Raw genomic sequence first — 23766 nt, forward strand, 5'->3', positions numbered from 1 at the left:
AGTCACCCCGGCCGCGGCGCCACACCTCTCCCAATAGGGATTTGAAAGGAATTGGTATTGATGAAATGACATAGAACATTTCTGGATTGTATACATAACGACAGGAATGTTGATACTGGAATTCTGACTGTGATGGAACAGTTGAAACAATTAATTTACAATGAATGAAGATTAAAAACATTGAAATTATTGTGGATCATATTGATTTATTGAGAATACACAGGTTAACTGTATTGGAGACAACTGGTCCCGCAACGGAGTGCAACGGGCTATATTGTCACGTTTTGCCAATGTTATTTGTGTCACTATTCGAGTACAACTTCCCAAGGTCAGAGGTAGCAACCCGCCAGCACCCAAATTGAATCTAAATTCGAGATAATACCAGTTAAGAATACACACACCCCGAGTGCCACACACACCCATTGGACCTTGTAAAATACTGTATCTATGCCTATCAAGATTGTTTTATTTCATGTTAATGGTGTTCTATCATTAATAATATAATTTTCCTCTTTAGACACCAGCCCAGGAGACTATGGACATGGTCAACCAAACTCTGGTGAATGAATTCATCCTGTTGGGCCTGTCATCCATTCCCGAGGTGAAGGGTCTCTTTTTCATAATATTTCTACTGACCTACGTGAGTACCCTGGCTGGGAATATCCTCATCATCACCGTAATACACCTAGATGCCAATCTTCACACCGCTATGTACTACTTCATCTCCAACCTGTCCTTCCTAGACTGCTGCCTCTCCACTGTCACTGTCCCTAAAATGCTGGCAAACCTTTTAGCTGAGAAGAAGACCATCTCCTTCTCTAGCTGCATGATCCAGCTCCATTTCTTTATCAGCCTGGTGTCCATTGAGTGCTTCCTACTGGCAGCTATGGCATATGACCGCTACATTGCCATCTGTCACCCTCTGCATTACAGCAGCATCATGGACCAGCGTGCCTGTTCCTGGTTGGCTGCTGGCTTGTGGGTGTTTGCACACATTTACTCTTCTGTCCATGTGATTTTGATGAGCAGGCTCTCGTTTTGCAGCTCCAAAGAGATCCAGCACTTTTTCTGTGACATCCCCCCTCTGCTGAAGCTTTCATGCTCTGACACATTCATCAACATCCTGGTCATCTTTACTCTTGGTGGGTTCTTTGGTTTTGGGGCACTTCTTACAAAGATTGTATCATACACATTCATTATCACCACCATCCTGAGCATCAAGTCTACTGAGGGCCGATCCAAAGCCTTCTCCACCTGTGCCTCCCACCTGACTGTGGTTATGATCTTCTATGCATCTCTACTCTTCACCTATTTGCGACCCACAACCAATAACGCATATTACATTGATAAGTTTGTGTCAGTGGTTTACACCATCTTGACTCCCTTGGTGAACCCAATGATCTATAGTCTCCGAAACACTGAGATGAAGAAGGCGGTCAAGAAAACTATTGGTAGAAAAGAGAGTAACATAATGTGAACCTAGATTTAGATGATTGAGTGCTGGAAGGTGCCGTGGATCTGTTCTGCCAATCTCCCTGCCTTCTGTGTCAACATAGGTTTTACATAGTCACCAAACTCACTCTGCTGATGTATAAAAAATCACCACTATACAGACATCTCATGTCCTCCCCCCCTTGTACAACACTCCAGTGCTTTGTAGCTAGGTTAGCTCTCTGTTAATACTAGAAGTTGTCCAACTCGTGTAATTCCATGTAGCACAATCACACGCTGTTACCTCGGAATCCCACAAATTTACACTTCGATTAAGCAAGAAGAGTTATTCTTCATTTTGTAATATTTCTAAGTGCAAAAATGCACCCTCATGTCCAAAATGGATGACAGGATGTGTATTGTTCCAAGAAAGAATGACTAAATGCAGCAGAACTTGAATAATGAACATGTGCTGTTGCACACACTCTCTAAATGCGCTAATTCTGTGTCAAAGAGAAAAGCGAAATTACCAAAATTACTCCAATTACTCTGGGGAAATTGAAATCTGTACAGGCCTAGCATATACCATCACATACATACATACATTGGCTCCAGATCTCTCTTTGGCATCAAGTAATGCTTGTTTTTCCACATGGTTTTGAATCATATTGAGTTGAGAGTCTTATTAAAGCCCCGGAGGCTTCAGATCATGCTTTCTCTTTCTTTTACTGTATTTCTCAGCAGTCAATTAAAATGTTTAAAACTTATAACATTCTACATTTTCCATGACACCACGCTGTGCAACCACCAATCACAGCCCATCTGTCCATATGAGTCTCATTGACCACATTTCGATGGCCTCTTTCTTTGCTGCTCGCAGGCGAGTTAAGTTAAGTTAGGTTCACCGATGAGATGCAGACCTCCAAATGTGCATGCCGGAAACTGGAGAAGATATGGCTCCACGAACGCACTCTGGACAACCACGCAGCCGACAAGGACGCCACCCGCAGACATCACCACCTCATCAGATTAGCCAAGAGATCTTCCTTCAAAGACAGCCTGGATAACAACGCACACGACAGCAAAGAGCTCTTCAGCATCGTAAAGGAACTCTACAACCCCATCGCTAATGCCAACGACATACAGCCCTCACAAGAATTGTGCAACTCACTGGCCATCTTCTTTCACCGCAAGATCGCTGACATCCATGGCAGTTTCAACACCATGACCGCCCCGACTGCACCAGACCCCACCTCCCCTTTGAACACCACCGGCGCCAACCGCCTGACCACCTGGTCCAACGTCAACAAGACACGCAAGGTCATGAACTCCATTCACTCAGGATCTCTGTCAGACCCGTGCCCACACCACATATTCAACAAAGCAGACGCTGCCATCGCACTCCAAATACGGAAAGTCATCAACATCTCCTTCGAAACAGCGACATTCCCGGAAAGCTGGAAATATGTCAAAATCAATGCCCTCCTCAAGAAACCCAAGGCTGACCCCAAGGTCCTCAAGAACTTCCGGACGATCTCCCTGTTCCCGTTCCCGGTGAAGGTCATCGAGAAAATCGTCAACATGCAACTGGCCCGCCACCGTACTCATCCTCGAACCCATCCCCTCAGCCTGGGACGACTCCTGGTGGCCGACCACACTATGAACAGCACCAACACCCACCGACCATGCACGCAACCTAGGATTCATCCTCAACTTCTCACTCTCCATGTCTAAACAGGTCAACGCCGTCTCCTCCTCCTGCTACTACACCCTCCGCATGCTCTGCAGGATCTACAAGTGGATCCTGACAGAAACAAGAAGAACGATGACACAGGCCCTCGTCAGCAGCAGACTGGACTACGGCAACGCACTCTATGCAGGAATCCCAGCCAAACACCTACGACGACCACAACGCATCCAAAACGCCTCTGCCCGACTGATTGTCAATGTCTCCCGCCGCAGCCACATCACCCCCCACCTGAGAGACCTACACTGGCTCCCCGTTGACAAGATGAATCACCTTCAAGCTCCTCACCCACGCACACAAAGCACTCCACAACCCTGGACCAGCCTACCTGAACAGCAGACTCAGCTTCTACACCCCCACCCGCCAGCTCCGCTCTGCCAGCCTCGCCCTCGCCGCTGTCCACCGCATCCAACGGTCAACCTCCGGTGGCAGATCCTTCTCCTACCTCGCCGCCAAGACCTGGAACACCCTCCCTACCCACCTACGGCAGACCCAAGACCTACTCGCCTTGAGAAGACTCTTCAAGACCTGGCTCATCGAGCAGTAGTGGCACCCCCAGCCCTCAGCGCCTTGAGACCCTCACTGGTAAGTAGCGCGCTTCACAAGTACTCTGATTGATTGGTTGATTGATTGATGAAGCCAGTGGTGGTCCACCTGAGGGAGCAGGGAATACACCTGATAATCTACCTGGACGACAGATCACTGAAAAAATATAGAATACAAAAATATAGAAGAAAAAAATATCGTAGTAAAAATATAAAAAGCAAAAATATCAAAGTCCTATCTACAAACAGGTTAGTACAAAACTATCGAATCAAAAATATCGAAATAAATATATAGTTAGTCAAAATATTGAATTTATTTAAATATCTTAAAAGTAATTTAAAATTAATGAAATAATAACTATAATTAACTAAAACACACTTAAAAATACTTAAAAACCTTTAAATGATTAAATAATTACTTTAAGTTCAAAAAAATAAACATACAATTTGATTTTTTAACACATATATATATATATTAACATAATATTAATTAAAAATATACAATATTTTTAATGTATGATAGCAAGAGGTTTACCACTCCAGGAACTGCAACAGTAGAGTAAACGTTGGATAGCGTAGGGGTAAAAATGTACTATTCCCACTCCAGTGAGTGCAACATTAGGGAAAGCGTTGGATAGCGTAGGGGTAAAAATTACTATTCCCACTCCAGTGAGTGCAACAGTAGGAAAAGCGTTGGAGAGCATAGGGGTAAAAATTACTATTCCCACTTCAGAGAGTGCAACAGTAGGGAAAGCGTTGGATAGCATAGGGGTAAAAATTACTATCCCCACTCCAGAGGGTGCAACAGTAGGGAAAGCGTTGGATAGCGTAAGGGTAAAAATTACTATTCCCACTCCAGAGAGTGCAACAGTAGGGAAAGCGTTGGATAGCGTAGGGGTAAAAATTACTATTCCCACTCCAGAGAGTGCAACAGTAGGGAAAGCGTTGGATAGCGTAGGGGTAAAAATTACTATTCCCACTCTAGTGAGTTTAACAGTAGGGAAAGTAAACATTTAATATATTAAAACAAATAAATTAAATATCAATACCAATAAAAAAAATTATTAAACTAAATTACAAATTTAAAATTATGTAATAATTAATCAATTAAAAATACAAATAAATATTAGACATTACAATTAATTTCATATTAACACAAATTATTTACCAATTAACAATTAATTAACAATAAATAAAAAATCAATACCAATAAATAAATAAAAATGATTAATTTAATTACAATTAAATTACTTCCCACCTTTTCCCCAATAAACACACAAACCGCTACAGAAAATAAATGAATACAATTAATTAATTATCAATTAATCAATTCAATAAAATTAATTACCAATTAAAAATTAATTACCAATTAAACATTAATTAATTACAAATTAATAATCAATTAATAATTAATTCAAAATAAATACCAATACATAAATTAACATACTTAATTAATTACAATTAAATTACTTCCCACCCTATTCCCCGATAAACACACAACCCGCTACGGAAAATAAATTACACAAAAATTAAATAACATAAAAAAACACTTAAAAAAATTCATAATACTACAAATTCGATATATCTTAATTACTATGATATATACTTCGATATATTAATTTTCTATATTTTAAAAATCCAAATTAAATCACTTAACTTCAAAACTATATTTTTCACCACTATATTCTGTCCATTCGATATTTTGTCCATTCTATATTTGTGCCATTCTATATTTTTGAATCGATATTATGTCTGCATACCCTGGACAACATACTTATCATGGCTCAGTCGATGTCCCTAGTCGTCCTACATTTACAAGTGACAGTTTCACTTCTTCAGGATTTGGGCTTCATCATCACAGGCCCAAGTCAGTTCTCAGTCCCTCCCAGTCAATGGAATTTCTGGGGTTTGTGATAGACTTCCATGTGGCAAAACTGAAACTACCCAAATCCAAATTGTGCCACTTGAAGAAGGAAATTGAGTCAACCTTTGCCAAGCAGGTGGTATCCCTGCAGAATATCGCCTGCATTGTTGGCCTTCTGGCATCATCGATTAAAGCCATAATTCCGGGCCCCATCACTATCGGGCTCTTCAACGCCTGAAGATTCGTCACCTTCAGAAGGGTTTGTCTTACACGGGCCAGCTCCCTCTGAAGGACACAGTGAGTGACAAACTCCATTGGTGGTTGGTACTCGTTGGATGCCTGGAATGGCAGGGTCATCTTCAGATCCCTTCCTGAAATAGTGATAGAGCCCTATGTTGTCAATTGCTTGGAACGTTTGGCGGTGTCCTTCACAATTTTAACATTTTCACCCAAATCAGTGCTGTATTGCATACTCCTTTAGATGGACAACATCTCAGCAGTGAGATTGATCAACATGCTGGGGGGCATGAGGTGCTCATTCTGTGAGAGGTGCATTGGTCTCTATGTCATACATTCTGGGTTCAACTATTCAAGATGAAATCGAACCTGCTGATTGGTCTTCTGAAGCTACGTTTAAACAATTCTAATATAAACCTGTGGACAATATCACTTCTGTAGTTTTTGATGAGCGTTAACCTAGCATCATCTGAAGCTTCTGGTATTGTAATAGAATAAAACATTTGCTAGCATACGTGCCAATAATTTTCAATTCTTTTAAGGACACAGAGGCGAAGATTATCCCGTCCATTTGGCATTGCTATAATTGTTACATAATGTTTCCCGCCTTTATATTCTGGGTGTTTTCCAAGGGTATTATGGATTCCTTTTTTCTTCGAGGTGCAGAACAAAAAGGAGAGTGATCCTTTTCAACTCCTTGGTCAAGGTTGACACTCTGTGTCCTGGTTCATGTTTGAACTATCAGTGACATTAAGATGGCTGCTGAGAAAGCTGTCAATGCTGGAACTTTTTACAGATGTTGCTGTTATTTCATCGTTTGCTGCAAAGAAAGAGGCTTGCAAGATGTAGTTAATGTGCCTTATATGAACAGAAGGTCTGTGATCGGTGGTTACACAGCGTAATGTCATGGGAAATGCAGTTTGTTATATGTTTTAAACATTTTCATTGGCTGCTGAGAAATACAGTGAAAGAAAGAGAAAGCATAATCTTTACCTCTGTGTCCTTAATAATTATCACTCTTTCACGGAAGCAGAGTTTTCATATGTAACTCCTGTGCACATGCAGACAAGTCTTGTCTCACAACCTCCTATTGCAGAGGGAGTCTCTTCTAGTTGATTAATGGGAGAGGAGTCACAGAGGGAACAAAGATGGCAGGAGCTTTGAGACATGGATAAGACTATAAATACTGAGCATAGAAACTACAAGGATTCATAGGAATTTTCCAGAATAGAACAACTGTTCTAAATTGGTACTTCCCAGCTCCTTTCGCCATGTTTCTACTGCAGCATCAGCCAGCTGAAACCATTGACTGGGTGTCCGTCCACCATTGGGGGTCAGCCAGCCCTGCTTGGGACAGGTGGCAAAAATGTTTTTTTAGGTAGAGCCTAGATAGTGCATATGCTGTCTCTTCGAGATATGTTGTATATACTTTGTGGGATTCAAGCAGCCCATTGTGTCCTTTAACCATTTGCTGCTAGGTCCCCCATGATAAGTCTTTTCTTAGCTATTTGGAATAGCTTAGGCTTAAGTCCCTGCAACTTTTTGTCCACATGAGGTATCCACATAAGGTATCCATGCCACATTTGAAGATACAAAAGGTACCCAGGGTCTGTTGATTCCTCTGTAAGGGGACCCAGAAGTTAGCCAAAATACAGCAAAAAAAATTTGGGGGGGACAAAGTGCTGCAGAAGAACGTGTCTTATTTTTCCCTGCAAATGGTATCAATAAAGGTTTGCGGTTCTAAAATCACATCTTCCCTGATTTCAGGACAGGCAGACTTTTGTCTGAAAACCAACATTTTCCACACAGTTTTGCCATTTTAGTGGGACATAGGATAATTTTCCTATTTTTTGTGCTTTAAACCTGCTTCCAGTTAGTGGTAGAAATGAATGTAACACCAATAATGGATTCTTGGAAGCTATACATTTCTATAAATTAGACAAAATACCTAATACAGCAGGAGGTCATTTATGTAGATTCTTCAAGTTTTCCTTATAGAAAGTAAAAATTGAAATAAAAAAATATGAACATTAATTTGTGCCTACATTTTCAACTGTAACTTCTACTAAGTACAGCAGATATTTAATAGAAATACACACTTCAATCTGTGGGATCCTTTTGGTTGTGGGGAAATAGAGGACTTGTCGGTTCACCAAGAACCTGAGGTACCCAGATCCAATAACTGAGCCTTGATTCGCAATGGTTTTTCATTGTTTACCGGTTATACTACAATTCATTTGGTAAAATATAAAGAGTGAAAAGTAGCTATCAAAGAAACCTATGTGTTTTTGAAATGGGAACACCATATGGAGTTTAGTTGCAGTGGGTACATGGAAATTCCCCAATTTTGTGGGTGCCTATAGCAGCGTGTGAGTTAAAGGATCATTTTGAAAATGTCTGACTTTTACACGCTCTTACATCTGGGAGGCAGAATTGCATAGCAATTCAATTGGTAATAGGTGTGTTTTACTGTTCTGTGTTCCCCTAAGTCTCCCAACAAAAATGATACCTCACTTCAGTAGGTAGCCCTGGTGGACATGACCAAAACACGGCCCAAAACGCAATGTGGGCATGTCACATTTTTTCACTGAAAACGGACCATTTTTTTGCACAGTACCTAGCTTTGGATTTTGGACTCTAGCTCAGTGGGAACCTAGGGAAAATTAGCAAACCTGTACATTGTTGAAAAGTAGATAACCAGGGAAATCCATGATGGGGTGATTTGTATGGCTCGCACCAGGTTTTGTTGCACATTTTATACACGTTTCTGTGACGGAAAGTTCTGTAATCTGTGGGGAGCCAAAAACTTCCACGGATCCAGTATTCCTCTACTCCACTCCACTCAATGTCACTCTGCTTTACTCCACTATACTCTGCTTTACTCCACTCTACTCTGCTTTACTCCATGCCACTCCACTTTACTCTGCTCCACATTACTCCGCTCTGCTTTACACCACACCACGCTGCTTTCCTCAACACCACTCAGCTCATCTCCACTCAGCATTACTCTTCTCAACTATAATTTACTCCACTCTGCTTTGCTCCAATCCACTCTGCTTTACTGCATGACACTCTGCTTAACCTCCCTCCACTCAATTCCACTCTCCTTTTCTTGACTCCATAACACACAATCCCATCCACATGATTACATTACACTCAATACCATATATTACCTATCCACATAATTCCACTACACTAATCCAACCACACCACATAAGTCCATGCCACACAATTACACAACTAACTAATCCAATTTAACACACATAATTCCACTACACACCATATACATTCCATATCACATAGGTAAAAGGCACGGCCATTTACAATGCCAACAGCTCTAACTCAAACAACTGCAAGACAGAATGCATTTTCAATGCTTGTTTCACATTGTACCTAGCAGTGGATTTTGTCCCTAGATCAGCCGGCACCTTAGAAAACCTAGCACACCTGAACATTTTCAAAGACTAGACACCAAGGGAAATCCTGGATGTGGTGACTTGTGTGATTCCCATCAGGTTCTGTAACCCAGAATCCCTTGCAAAAACAAAAAACATTCTGCACATTTCTGTGATGGAAATGTCTGGAATTTGTGGGAGTCACAAACTTCCACCCACCAAGAAATTCCCCAAGTCTCCCTGTAAAAATGGTATGTCACTTGTGTGGGTAGGCCTAGTGGACATGACAGGAAAAGGCATAAAATGCAACATGAACACATCACATTTGTCCAGTGAAAACTGACCCTTTTTTCTCAATTTGCCTCGCTGTCGATTTTGCACCCTAGCTCATCCGGCAGCCAGGGAAACTTAGCAAACTAGTACTGTGAGAAGTTGGCCTGGTATTTGCTGTCCACTAGATATAGTGGGCACCTTGTACCAGTCCAAATGACCCTTATTGATGATTAGGTTAAATACATCCTTTATTGAAAGCTATCCTAGTGGTAGCTATGAGAGCAGCTTTAAGGCTAAGTCTCAAAGGAATGTAAAGCAGCTTGGTTTACCAGATTATAATCAATCAATCAATCGGTCATTTGTTAAGTGCACTACATACCCGTGAGGGTCTCAAGGCGCTGGGGGTGGTGAATGACCAAATGAAAAAAGAACCATACAAGGTATATATAAAATATATGTATTTATTACTAAACACTCTCGACTAACCTCTTTAGATCAGAGAACAAGGCACACAATAATACAGTACTAGAATGACAGTAAATAGCACACTACACAGCGGGCCCCAGGGGGAGACCGAACCATATATAAAAAACGTGGTTTAACAACCAAGACTTGACTGGACACAGTGCCTAGAACATGTAGAATCGCTGGGACCCCAAGGAACCACCCAAGGTAGTGACACAGGGGACACACGAGGGACGCGTGCAGTGTGAGAACACAGCCACAAGCTCCATACAATCCTATGGGACAGTTGTGGTTGGAATTTTAAAGAATAACACTTAGGAGAGGACTTGAGCACACCCTTTTCAAACTTAGAAGGTTCTAAGGTCAGCACCCATGTGAGCGCCGGAGTACTCATGTTACGTAAGCAGGGTGCATAGGTGTCATATGTTGTCAGGAATCTTCATCATTTTCTATGGAGTGATGCTGCAATGTGCTGCTGCTGTGAAGAGGAAACGTGTCCTGTGTGATCCAAGCCTGGATCAGAGCGGAGAAGAACCTGAAAGCAGAGGGGACAGAGTCTGTATCACCTGCCAGTGAACAGGGGCTCGGTAGATGAATGTAAACATCAAATCTAGGTAAAAAATTAACAGAGACCGGCAGCATGTCACTACTCACACCCTGCCCCCCAAATGCAGGTCCACACACTGCCAGCCAGAGGTAGATAATATATCACATTTTCCTCACATTTCTTTTTGGGAAAGTTGTGGGATCACTGGGATGACACAAATTCCCTACCACCAAGTATTTCACCAGGCCTCCTATAAAAATGGTACCCCACTTTTGTGGGTGGGACAAATACCCGTGATTAAGCCAGAGAGTAGTTTGTGGAGTACTGCGAGCGGCAGAGTGGGTTACCTTGCTTGGTTAGGGATGATTTTTAGTGCTGGGTTTTTGTCCCGTGCTATACAAATCTGCGCGAATGGCATTTCCTCCAGTGCAAGAGGGCGCTGCCTCTTTCTGCTGCTTGAGTAATTCTACTTGAGCAGGGGCTTCCTCAACACGAACGGAAGGTTTCTCAATGCCAGAGGTAGCAATCATGTACAACCGCCTGTGTTGAGAAATCTTGCAGCGAAATGGTCTAGTTTTGGATTTTTCCTGACTCACCAATTTAAAGTTTTTCAGAACTCTGAGAGCTGTGCAGGGCAGTGAGTGCATAAAATGCTGCGGACGGAGCAGAGTTTACCGCTCAGGCTTACCCGTAATGGGTAGAGGTCCAAAAAGTATTGCAGAGACATCAAAATTATCTATCACAAAATTACCTGGTTTTGCAACAAGTCACCTGCAATTTTGGTCCAAACCCAGACATTTCTGAAAACTAGACTCCTGGTGAATTCCACAGAGGTTTGGCTTGGATGGATTTCCCAAAGTTTTCCTAGCCAGAATATCGTGTAAACCACACCAAGAGCCAAAGGCCAGTCCACGCACACTGCCAGCCATGTGTCAGTCCATGCACACCGGCAGCCAAGCGCAAGTCTACACACTCTGCCAGCCAAACGCCAGTCCACACACGCTGCTAGTTTAAGGTAACCCTGGACAATGAACTCCACTCGGCTAGCAGAAGATGCGGAGATTTGGTAATTACGCACCACCACCAAATAATTTCAGCATGATGTGTTCAAGGCATCTGCTTGGTCCTCTCCCTAGGTTAGGATGGGCCCAAAATCGTCACGTCTTTTAGTGCTTGCTAGTTTTCATTTTCATTTTTGTGAGATGACTATATGCATTTTAGCATGTAAATATAGAATTAGTTAATGTTTATCTAAAGGCACTGCTTGCTATATTTTCATTTTTGTGAGATGGCTATATGTATATTAGCATGCAAAAATATATATTTTTCTTCTAAATGTATGTGAGATTTTTGCTGAAAACCTTAACCCGCTCCGTGCTGCCGTCGGCCATTAGCCGACGGCAGCACTACCTCCCCAGTGCTGCCGTCGTCCAATGGACGACACGGCCCGCCCGTTTTGCTGAAGTGGGGCACTTCCACAAAATCGTGGCCGCCGTTAAGGCGTTAATTAAAACACAACAAAAACTTTGGAATAGGCTACTGTACCCACATTACATTGATAAAACAATGTAATTTTACCTTTACATGATACAAAGCATGTAACCAACTCACAAAAGTGAGCTTTGAAAAATATCAGTCAATGAAGAGGTGATGATTTTGAGGTCCTCCCTAACCAAGGGGAGGGAACAAGCACACCTTGAACACAAAGATCATATCATGCTCAATGATTGTGGTGGTCCCATCCTCCTAGGACCACCCTTAGCAAAGTTATGGGCAAAAATACAATGCCAACCAAAGGCCCAGCAAAGCATTATGGGGCGAGATTCTAGCGTTTAGTGAATATTATAGTATTAGCTCTCAGATGAGCCCGAGAACCTGCCCCTTGATGAATGTTTAGATATTGGATTCTATATTATTCACTGCACCCTAGAATATTGTCCCAAAATACTTTGCAGGGCCTTTGCTTGATGTGATGACGTGTCAGTGCAATCCACAGTTCATGTGGTACTTTTTTGCAAATTCTACTTCGTACAATGAAAGAGGTGGATTTTATCAATTTTAAAGATACTGGGTTTAGACAATGCCGTCCTGCATTATTGTTTTTGGAACTTTTATGGAATGAGGGCTTTACCAGGTCTATAGCATGATTTGTAGGTAATGAATTTGGGTGCAGAAAAAACTATGGACCCAATTCACAGAACTAATTTAAGACAAAATCCTAAACTTACTACCATTTTGGTATTCACAGAAGGCACTTACTCATTTCGGTATACACAGAAGTTAGGAGTCCTAAGTTTAGGACTCCTTAATGCCTTCTGTGAATACCGAAAGTCTTAAAGTTAGAATTTTTCTCCATTTAGGAGTCCTAAAGTTAGGAGTAAATGTAAATGTTCCCTAGACTCTCTGCATTGTATTAAAAAAAATGTATGTGACCTTGTGCAATAAAATTGTTTTTCATGTAAAGCGCTTCAAAACCCTTGGGTCGCAGTACATGAAACTTAAAACAAAAAAAAAATACACATAGTCCCCAACCTCTAAATTGGTCCCACGGACACACTCTCAGGTGCGTGCTAATGATGGTGGATGTGCACATGGAGAGATATAAGGGGTGGAGGCACAAGCACTGGTGGTTCATCTCCAGAGAAGGGATGGACTCTGCTGGGCTGTAGGAGTCCTACAACAGCCCTACAACAGCCCTCTCCTGCTGTGAGCTGCCTGGGTGGACCCTACACTGGTGCACGGCTCCTAGGGTGCCCTGCTCTGGGGTCACCGCGCTTCCTTCCCACAGGGTGTGAGACTCTTGGATCAGATCTCAGTGGTGAGGTAAGACAGCCCCACATCATTGCTAAAGGGCTCAGTCTGAGCATCTGTCTGTGATGGTGACACTCTGGTGCTGCTGTAAGGCCACTGCAGGCAGCTGCCTTACTGCGCCCCTCAAAATGGACTCAAGATACTGTCTGGATGGAAATGTCAAATGGCCTTATAGTGCACACATGGCAAAATGTTATTTTATATCTGCCACTTAAAAATGTCTCACTCCCCATCTGACATCAAGACGTTTACGTGGTTAAAATCCATCACCTGCAGTTAACCCTCGAGGGAAGTGCCCCCGTACCTCCTTTCAGAAGAGAGATGACTTATCGACTTCATTATGAGTTCTGTGTATTTCAAGCCCTGTCGGGACTCTGTGATCCCACTCGTGAACCTCTCGAGCCCCGACCACACCCTGCACCTCTGTAGAGCGCTGACATGTTTATGGCACACTCAGGGATCTCTCACTGATGCGAGCAGCAGCTCATTCAGCCCTATTGCTTTTTTGCATTTTATTAATTAATGTTTAGCATGTGTTATTTCAAATACAAGACTGCAAAGTCCAAAACTCAAAGTAAAAAAATACAAGGCTTCGAAGAGCTATTTATAGGAGGTGTATTGTAAATTCAGCTTTTTGGTGCCAACAAGTCACTGAACTGTCTCTTGGACCCAGGTCATGCATCTTACACCTCATCACACACTTTACACAAGCTAGCAGGCTTGGAACCTCTGCCCTACAGGTGGCACTAACTCTGCACCCACTGATTCCAAATCCTCTCAAAGGAGAAAACTACTTTAGGGGCAAAGGCGAATCCCAAGAAAAGGTCTGTTTCTGCAAGATCAGCAACGGATAAACAGACAGAGTCACAGGTCTGCTGGTTCTATGTCTGTGAGCAAATGTGTAAACTACACAATGCATTGGTGCCCTTAACATAACTGTCTCCTGAACATCTGCGTGCATCAAACTAAACCAAACTCTGCTCTCTGTATCAAACTGAACCATGCGCTGCTGTCTCTATCAGACTGCACCATGCACTGGTGTCTGTATCACACTGCAACATGCACTGCTGCCTGTATCACACTGCAACATGCACTGCTGCCTGTATCAAACTGAACCATACACTGGTGTTGGTATCACACTGCACCACGCACGGGTGACTGTATCACACTGAACCACGCATGGGTGTCTCTCTCAACCTGCACCATGCACTGCTTTCTGTGTCACACTGCAACATGCACTGATGTCTGTATCAAACTGAACCATACACTGGTGTCGGTATCAAACTGAACAATGCACTGGTGTCTGTATCAAACTGAACCACGCACTAGTGTCTGTATCGAACTGCAACATGCACTGCTTGTCTGTATCACACTGAACCAGGCACTGCTGTATGTATCAAACTGCAACATGCACTTTTGTCTGTATTCAACTGAATGATGCTCTGGTGTCTGTATCAGACTGCAACATACACTGTTGTCTGCGCCACACTTCTGTCTGTATCAAACTGAACCATGTTTTGGCATCTGTATCACACTGCACCACGCACGGGTGTCTGTATCACACTGAATCAAGCACTGGTGTCTGTCTCAACCTGCACCATACGCTGTTTTCTGTATTAAACTGAAACTTAGACTGCTGTCTGTATCAAACTGCAACATGTGCTGCTGTGTGCATCACACTGCACCATGAACTGCTTTCTGTGTCAAACTGAACCATGCACTGTTGTCTGTATCAGATTGTACCACTCACTGTTGCTTATATCAATCCGAACCATGCACTGTTGTCTGTATCAAACTACGATATGAATTACTGCCCTTACCAAAACTTTCATCCTCTGCTGCCTGTATGATAATGCTCCATGCAGTGCTGCTTGTAGCAAAACATTCATCCTGTACTGTTTGTTTTGTTAGACTGCGGCATACACTGCTGTCTGCATCAAACTCAAGCATATACTATTGTCTGCGTCAAACTGCAAATTGGGTTGTGTCTCTCAAACTATATACTGGCCAGCTGTATTTAGGATTGACTTTGGGTGGGAGTAGTTGGTGGCAGGACGATGAGAGAATTAGGCGTTTCAAGAAGGTAAGTGAGGACCTGTTGATTCTTAATGAACTTTTGGTGAGAGGTTTGGGCTAGATTCCTCCCAATAATCTCTGTGAGCGCTTTCTTGATATTGTGCATGAGATCATTATGGTCTGAGTAAAGCTAAATAAAGATTGAGAAGTTGTTACAGGTGGCCAAGAATGGATCTGATGGTGGAAAGGGGTCTATGTGAATGGATGAAATGTTGGGATAGTAATGAGTTCACACACGTGAGGACGCCACTCTGGATTTTGTAAAGAAATTCAAGTTTGCCTATGGCAAGAGTTGGCTTTTCTTTTGGTATCCAGGGTATGCTTGCTTTTGGTTTGATGCCTATGTATCTGCAGGACCAAGACTGATTTGCATATGGTTGGGTTCGAACTGAGCAAAAGCACAATGGATTCAACCCAGATCAGTTGACCGGGGATGAGTGGTTGAAAGGTTTTGGTACTCCGTCCATCATTGTGTTGTATTTGCTATGTTTGTCCTATGTGGCCATGGGTATGCTCAGACGTGGGCCTCTTGCTCACTGTGCCGCTGGATTCAAGCTAGCCTGGCTTATGAGGGGTTGTTTGACCTGGCACCATAGGTGTGGGTCTCCCTTGCATTTTTGCTGTTGCCTCATGTGTTTTTGCTGGTGTCAGATGCTTTGGGCACTGTGCCACAGCTATCCAGTGCCACAATGCAAGTGCTCCCTATTGTAAATCAATGTACTCATTTGTGATTCCATGATTGGTTGGTTTGGTTTACCTGTCAGACCCAAGTACAGTGCACCAGGAGTGCCCAGGGCTTGTAAACCAAATGCTGCTAGTGCGCTTGCAGCACTGGTTGTGCCACCCACAGAAGCAGCCTTGTAAAATGTGTCTAAGGCCTGCCATTGCAGAGCCTGTGTGCAGTCTGGTACTGCCATGCTGACTGGGCAAGTGCACCTACTTGCCAGTCCCCAAACCTTCCCTTTTCTTCATATCAGACACCCCTGTGTAGGCCCAAGGGCAAAGTGCATTGTAAGTATAAGGCAGGACATGCCCTGGTGTGTGTGGCATGTCCTAATAGTGAATTACAGCCATTTCCGTTTTTCACTATTCCAAGGCTACCTGTTCTCCATTGCCAGAATGGGTAGTTAGATTATTACATCTTATAATCTTAACTGACTCAGAGAACATGGTAGAAATTCGAGTTTAGTATGCCTGAACTCAGAATGATAAAATACGTAGTTTAGTGAAGTTGGTTTTAACGTTCTGTGTTTGAAAATACCACTTTTAGAAAGTAGGTATTTTCTTGTCTAACTTTCCAAGCCTGCCTCTGCTACGTTGTGTATTCTTTGTCTGGAGTTTGAGTGACAGGGGCTGGGGATTCCAGGAGACAGGGTGAGTCAGTCCAGTGGTGAATAGAGAGATCTGCATCTAGATGGGAGGGAGGAGTTGCACCTGGGAGCTGAATAGGACTGTGCCTGCCCCCCACAGTGCTGGCTCGACCCCCTGTGGTGCGTCTGATGTCTCTGCCCTGCACTGTGAAAGGAGAGAAGGAATCATGTCAACAGAGTGCTCCAGGGCTGTGCCTTTCCTCCACAATGCTGGATCCACCTCCTGTGGGGCGTCTGATGTTTCTGCCCTGCACTGTTTAAGGAAAGAAGGAGTCATGTAAACAGAGTGCTCCAGAACCGGTTTGGCCTAGGCAAAAACCCCTCACCCCTTAGAGGACAAACGATTTGGGGGTATAAATATTGGGACCCTGATCCCAAGAAATTAGATCACTTTTGGACTACAAGAAGAAACCTTTGCTGAGGGGAGGAACCTGAAGAAACTGAGCAGAGACTATCCCTAAATGGAAGTGCTACTTGGGGGAATGGTCTGCAGTGGTTGCCTGCCTGCCAAAGAAAGGAGAAATAACTTTGTGTGCTTTATTTTCAACTTGTGAACGATCTCCAAGGGCTTGGAACAGAGCATGCCTCCTGCTGAAGTCTCAGGGACAACAGACTTCAGCCCTCAGCTCCCCAGAGTTGCTTGGGAAGTGCCTGCTGCTGTTTTGGGCCTTCTGAGGGACTGCTTGTCACAAGGAGCTGGAAGCGCGACTCAAGAGGAAGAAGCGTGTCGCCGTCACTGCTGTTGCCGTTGCATCATGAATGTCGGTGCTGTAGCTGTCGTATTGCACCTCATCGAGAGAGTGTCCCGCAATGAAGAGGAAGTGTGTCCCCGTCGCTGCCGTCGCATCTTGAATGTCAGCGCTGTAACTGTCGTATTGCACCACATCAAGAGAAGCGTCCCGCAATGAAGAGGAATCGTGTCACCATTGCTGCTGCTGCCATCGCATCAGGAATGCCAGGGCTGTAGCTGTCGTATTGCACCGCATCGATAGAAGTGTCTCGCAACGAGGACGAAGTGTTTTGACATCGCTGATGCTGCCGTCGCATTTTGAATGTCAGCGCTGTAGCTTTCATATTGCACAGCATCAAGAAAAGCGCCTCTCATCCACGGAGAAGCGCCAAGCCGTCAGAGCTGCTGCGGTCGCATCTTGGATGTCGCCGCTGTAGTTGTCGCATTGAGCGGAAGCCTCTCGCAATGTCGGAGAAGAGGGCCGCAGCCGAGGCTGTTGCTGTCGCAACGCTGAATAAGGGTGTCACCGCTGCAGCTGATGCATCAAATCAATACTTCTCGCATCCTCGGAGAAGTGTGCGGCATCTGGAAGACCTTCACGTCTTTATTTCTTTGCACCAGTACTTTGCTGCATTTCCATCGTTGCAACACTGCTTGTTGTGAAATTTTAAGAACTGAACATAACTAAGCTTAAACTACCATTTTAAGTACAGTATTGTGGATTTTTATCGTTTTTGGTCTTGTGTTAAGTCTATATAAAGTACACTTATTTTTTATATAAATCCTGTGTGGTGTCCATTTGTAGTGTTGTCACTTGATTACTATATGTGTTCACAAATGCTTTACACACTGCCTCTAAGATAAGCCTGTCTGCTTGTGACAAGCTACTAAGGGGGTGAACAGGGGTTATTTTAGAGGTTATTTTAGGAGTGTACCCCCTTACCCTGAATAGAGGCTAGGGTCCCTATTTGTCACAAGTACCTACCTGTGCCAACTAGAGACCCCCAAATCTAACAGGGGTGATACCCCAAAACCAGACCCATAGAATGTTTCAGGTCCAGGGAGTATCTGGCCTTGCAGTTCGGGCTTGACTGTTCTCATGAGGAGCAGGGTCAAGACCGATTTGCATATAGGTGGGTCCAAACTGGGGTGGCGTGGTGAGCAAAGGAACAATGGATTCAACCCAGAACTGCTGACTAGGGCTGAGTGTTTGAAAATATTCAACACTCCGTCCATCATCTTGTTGTGTTTTAATGGATTTGTACCGCAGATGGCCAGTGATTTATGTTGTCAGGGAGTTTCTGCTCATTCGCTCATCAAGCTCATGAATCAAGGGTCTCATCCCTGACTACTGTCAGTGGCCACTATGACTTGCTGTCTGACTGTTGGGACACACCTGCGAGCAAGTTACGGTTAGAGGTTGCACAGGTGGGTTCCACAGATGAAGAGAAGGGTTCCTCATAGATTGGGTTGTTGGACCCTGAGAGTATAGACAGAGGATTTGACATGGTTTCAGATTGGAGTAGAACTGGAATATGCCCCTGCTGTTGCGGACCAGGTCCATGTTCTATCGCCCTAAGCAGGGAAGCCCATTACGGTAGTGATTGGTCTACTCTGCGTTTTGGCTGGAAGAGGGTTGTGTTGGACTTGGCCCTCTTTGCAGGGTCATCCCTAAACTTTTTGCCTTCCTCCTATATTCTCTCTGACCTGATTTTGTTGGTTTAATAACTCTGGGCACTTTACCTCTGCTGATTAGTGCTAAAGTGCATATGCTCTCCCTATGTAAAGTGTATATGTGATTGATTTCCATGATTGGCTTATTTGGTTTGCTGTCAGACCCCAGTAAAATGCACCAGGAGTGCCGGGGCTTGTATACAAATGCTGCTAGTGGGCTTGCAACACTGGTTGAGCCACCCACAGAAGCGGCCAGTGCAGTACCTGTGTGCAGTCTGGTACTGTCATGCTGACTGGACAAGGGCACCCCCTTGCCAGTCCCTAAACCTTCCCTTAACTTCATATTAGTCACCCCTATGGTAGGCCCAAGGGCACAGTGCATTGTAAGTATAAGGTGAGTGGCATGTCCTAATAGTGAATTACAGCCATTTTCGTTTTTCACTATTGCAAGGCTACCTGTTCTCATAGGCCAGAATGGGCTGTTGGAATTGTTACACTCTATGATCCCAACAGACTCAGGAAACACGGTAGAAATTCAAGTTTAGTATGCCTGAACTCAGAATAAAGAAATACATCTTTTAGTAAAGTTTATTTTAATATCCTGTGTTTGCAAATACCACTTTTAGAAAGATGGTATTTGCTTGCCTAACTATTTCAGCCCGCCTCTGCTCTGATGTGTATCTGCTGTCTGGTTTCTGTGTGTGACAGGGCTGCCAGCACTACAACTCTCACCAGGCCCCCTTGTCCTACAGCTCAGGATGATGGAGCAACCCCCCAGCCAGAACCATGTGACAGACATTGCATTGCTCTCTTCAAACTTACAGGTAGTTAGCCATCTTATGTTCTTTTGTCCCACCCCTGAGCAGGATGAAACACTTCCCCATCCAAGAGCCATATGTTACCTATTCCCTTTCTCTGGTCCACTTCACAGGGAGGCAGCCATCCTAACAGGGATGGACATTTATGGGTGGGAAGCCAGCACTACAACTTCCACCAGGCACACTTGTCCCACAGCTCAGCAGGGTGGAGCACTCCCCCCAGCCAGAACCATGTGGCAGACATTGCATTGTTATGTTCAAGCGTACAGGTAGGTAGCCATCTTATGCCCTCTTGTCCCACCCCTGAGCAGTGTGGAACACTCCCCCATCCAAGAGTCATGTGTAACCTATTCCCTTCCGCTGCTCCACTTCACAGGGAGGCAGCCATCCTAACAGGGAGGGGTGTTTGCAGGTGGGAAGCCAGCACAACAACTCCCACCAGGCACCCTTGTCCCACAGCCAAGCAATATTGAGCACGCCCCCTAGCTAGAAACATGTGGCAGGCATTGCATTGCTCTCTTCAAACTTACAGGTAGGTAGCCAACTTATGCTCTCTTGTCCCACCCCTGGGCAGGATGGAACCCCCATCCAAGCGCCATGTGTAGCCTATTCCCTTCCTCTGCTCCACTTCACAGGGAGTCAGCCATCCTAACAGACGCTAAGAGACCAATATTTACTTGTCAGGTGATGGCATCACAGCCAGAACACATCACTAGTTATCAAGGTACACAAACCAGCACACATTACAATGAGAATCAATATCAACACAGACAACATGTGGCTGGTCATAACTACCCTGTGCCACAAACATCAGCCATCAGCACAGAGCCAACAACAGGTATCAGTCAGAAAGTGCTTCTAGGCCTTGTCACTACCAGCAAAGACAGCAGACAAGGTCACTGTAGTACAATGTCACTCACACTTAAGGGAAGTAGTTGTTGATGAGCTGTTGATGCAGGTCGACACCTTCCTCCTCTCCACTATCGTCATCACTGGCCATGTGTGGGTTTGCAGGCGGGGGCATCTGCTGCTCATCATCGTTCAGGAGCAGGGGAATCTCTTTGTGCAAGGCCAGGTTGTGGCGCATGCAGCATGCAACTACGATCCGACACACCGTTTAGGGAGAGTAGAGTAGTGCACCTCCACTCTTGCCTAGACACCGGAATCTAGACTTCAGAAGACCAAAAGTACACTCCACCACACAACGTGTCCTCCCATGTTCATCATTGTAGCGGACTTCGCCTGGGGTCCAAATGTAATTTGGAGATATCATAATTCCATTGTTATCGTTATATGTTCTTTCTCGCATGTGTAGGCACTGTTTGCCATCTCATATTGTACATGCATGTGAATTTACTGATGGCCCACGTTGGACCTCAGTGTGAGTCACCCTGGCCTGCACAGAAGCTGCCCAACTTTTACCGATGTCTCTCCCCTGAGGCGGAAGCCGGGGGCTTTGCTCTGTTTTTATCGATCTTTTTAACCACTTTGCACTTTTTTAAAATTGTGATAATAAACTGTAATTTGTGCATGCTAGTTGATATTAAAACTAGCTGCACGTCTTCCTGCCCCCTCGAACCCGATTCCCAGCGCGCATTTCCAGGTCCTGGCGCTTGGGGAGAAGGGGTTCGGCCATCTTGGGTGAGGGAGGGGTAGCGCTGCAGCTGCTGGCCGCCTCCCGCCCTCCCAAACTACTTAAACAGGTGAATAGCGCTGCGCGCTTACTTTTACCGATGTCTCTCCCCTGAGGCGGAAGCCGGGGGCCTTGCTCTGTTTTTATCGATCTTTTTAACCACTTTGCACTTTTTTAAAATTGTGATAATAAAGTGTAATTTGTGCATGCTAGTTTATATTAAAACTACCTGCACGTCTTCCTGCCCCCTCGAACCCGATTCCCAGCGCGTATTTCCAGGTGCTGGCGCTTGGGGAGAAGGGGTTCGGCCATCTTGGGTGAGGGTGGGGTAGCGCTGCAGCTGCTGGCCGCCTCATGCCCTCCTCACTCCGGATATAAGGACATGATTTGCCGTCCGCGCAGCGGGCGGGCACAGGGGGCGCGCCGGCGGCGCGCCAAAGGCAAGCCCGTCTGCGCCTGTCCGCGCCGGGCCCGGGCCCAGGGCCAAGACCCCTGCTCGGGATCGCTCACATCACCAGTTAGCCTACTCTCGTAGGGCCCTGATGGAGCTTCGACCAACCCCTTCCCTCCGCTGTATAAAACATAATCTACTACAACAACCTATGGTGGCTAATTTGACATGCCCCCGTTGTAATAGTACGATTCCCATTTCCAACTCGAAGATTCCCTCTAAACAGCAAAGCGATGTCAATGAGGTGGTCATTCTTATGGCCCTTATCAATGCACGGTCATTGGGCAAACACAGCCAAGACATAGCGGACCTCATTATTGATAACAACTTAGATGCCCTCTACATCACAGAAACATGGATGGATGATGCATCAGCCCCTGACCTAGTAATTGCAGTCCCTCCCGGCTACAAAGCCTACCGACAGGATAGGGTTAGAAAAAAGGGAGGGGGTCTGGCCATCATAATAAGAGACCGGTTCGAGGTCCGAACATCATCTATTCCCGTCACTTCATGTGAAGCCATGCATTTTAACATAAAGTTCTCAGCCCTTTTTAACTTTAAGGGAGTGCTCTTATATCGTCTCCCTGGGTCAAGAGCAGCCTTTCTGACTAACTTAAGCACGATAACAGAATCGATAGCCACCGAAGAGTCTGCGACAGTTATGGGTGACTTAAATTTCTACCTGGAACAAGAGAACGATAGGGACACTGCCGCCCTTACCTCAGACCTAGAAACAATGGGCCTTAGACAACTGGTTACCTCCCCCACCCACCAGGCAGGACATACGGTGGATGGTATTTTTTCCAACGTAGAGGGCTTGCATATTTTAAACATTCTACCCATGCCATGGACGGATCACTTTGCTATACTTAGCGGCCTGACAATCAAGGAATCATGTAGGAAGAAGGTCCCATCTTCCAAACCAGAATCCTTCAAAGTATGGAAGAATATAAACCATACTGATCTAAAAAATCTTCTGGACAAGACTCGTCTGGACCTATCCAATGAACCTAATACCGCTACCTGTCAATTCCATGAATGGCTAGGTGAGGCTACGAATCACCTAGTACCTATTAAGCTCCACTCTAGGAATAGAGCACACCAACTGCCCCGTGGTATACAGAGGATTTAAGAACCCAAAAACAATTAAGTAGGAACAGGGAAAGGCAATGGCGAAGAACTTACGATACCGAAAGTAAGATTAAATATAAAGAATCACTGGCTACCTACAAAACAATGATTGTTGCAGCCAAATAAACATTCTTCTCGGAGCAAATTGAAAAAGCTAAAAATTCCAGTAGGCAACTATATGACATTACCAAAACCTTATCTGGTAACGCTCCAGATCTTAATCCGTCCCCATCACAATCACTCTGCGACGCATTGTCTGAGTTTTTTTCTCCAAGGTAAATGATATATAGCAAGCTTTTACTACAAAAACTAATATCATCAGAGCTCCCCCTTCCCACCTGCCTTCCGGAAAAACCTTGTCTAGTTTTAAGGCTCTGACTACCGATCAAACAAAGTCCATTGTCGTGTCTATTAAAACGGGATCGGCTCTGGACCCTTGCCCATCCTCAGTACTTGCCATGGTGATGGACACTACTATCCCGGTCATCACTCATGTTTGCAACACAATACTGAGTTCTGGGACTTATCCAGACTCCTTAAAAAATACACTGGTCAAACCTCTGCAGAA

General features: G+C 44.5%; 1 protein-coding gene across 1 annotated transcript; it reads left to right on the plus strand.

Moving 5' to 3' along the window:
* The first annotated feature begins 535 nt into the window (after positions 1–535).
* LOC144756986 (olfactory receptor 5V1-like) lies at positions 536–1477 on the plus strand. The gene has a single exon (XM_078646350.1). It carries the CDS (start codon positions 536–538, stop codon positions 1475–1477), a length of 942 nt encoding a protein of 313 aa, XP_078502476.1.
* Positions 1478–23766: the final 22289 nt, after the last annotated feature.

Source organism: Lissotriton helveticus, chromosome 1_1 (assembly GCF_964261635.1).
Source record: "Lissotriton helveticus chromosome 1_1, aLisHel1.1, whole genome shotgun sequence".
Lineage (NCBI taxonomy): Eukaryota > Metazoa > Chordata > Amphibia > Caudata > Salamandridae > Lissotriton > Lissotriton helveticus.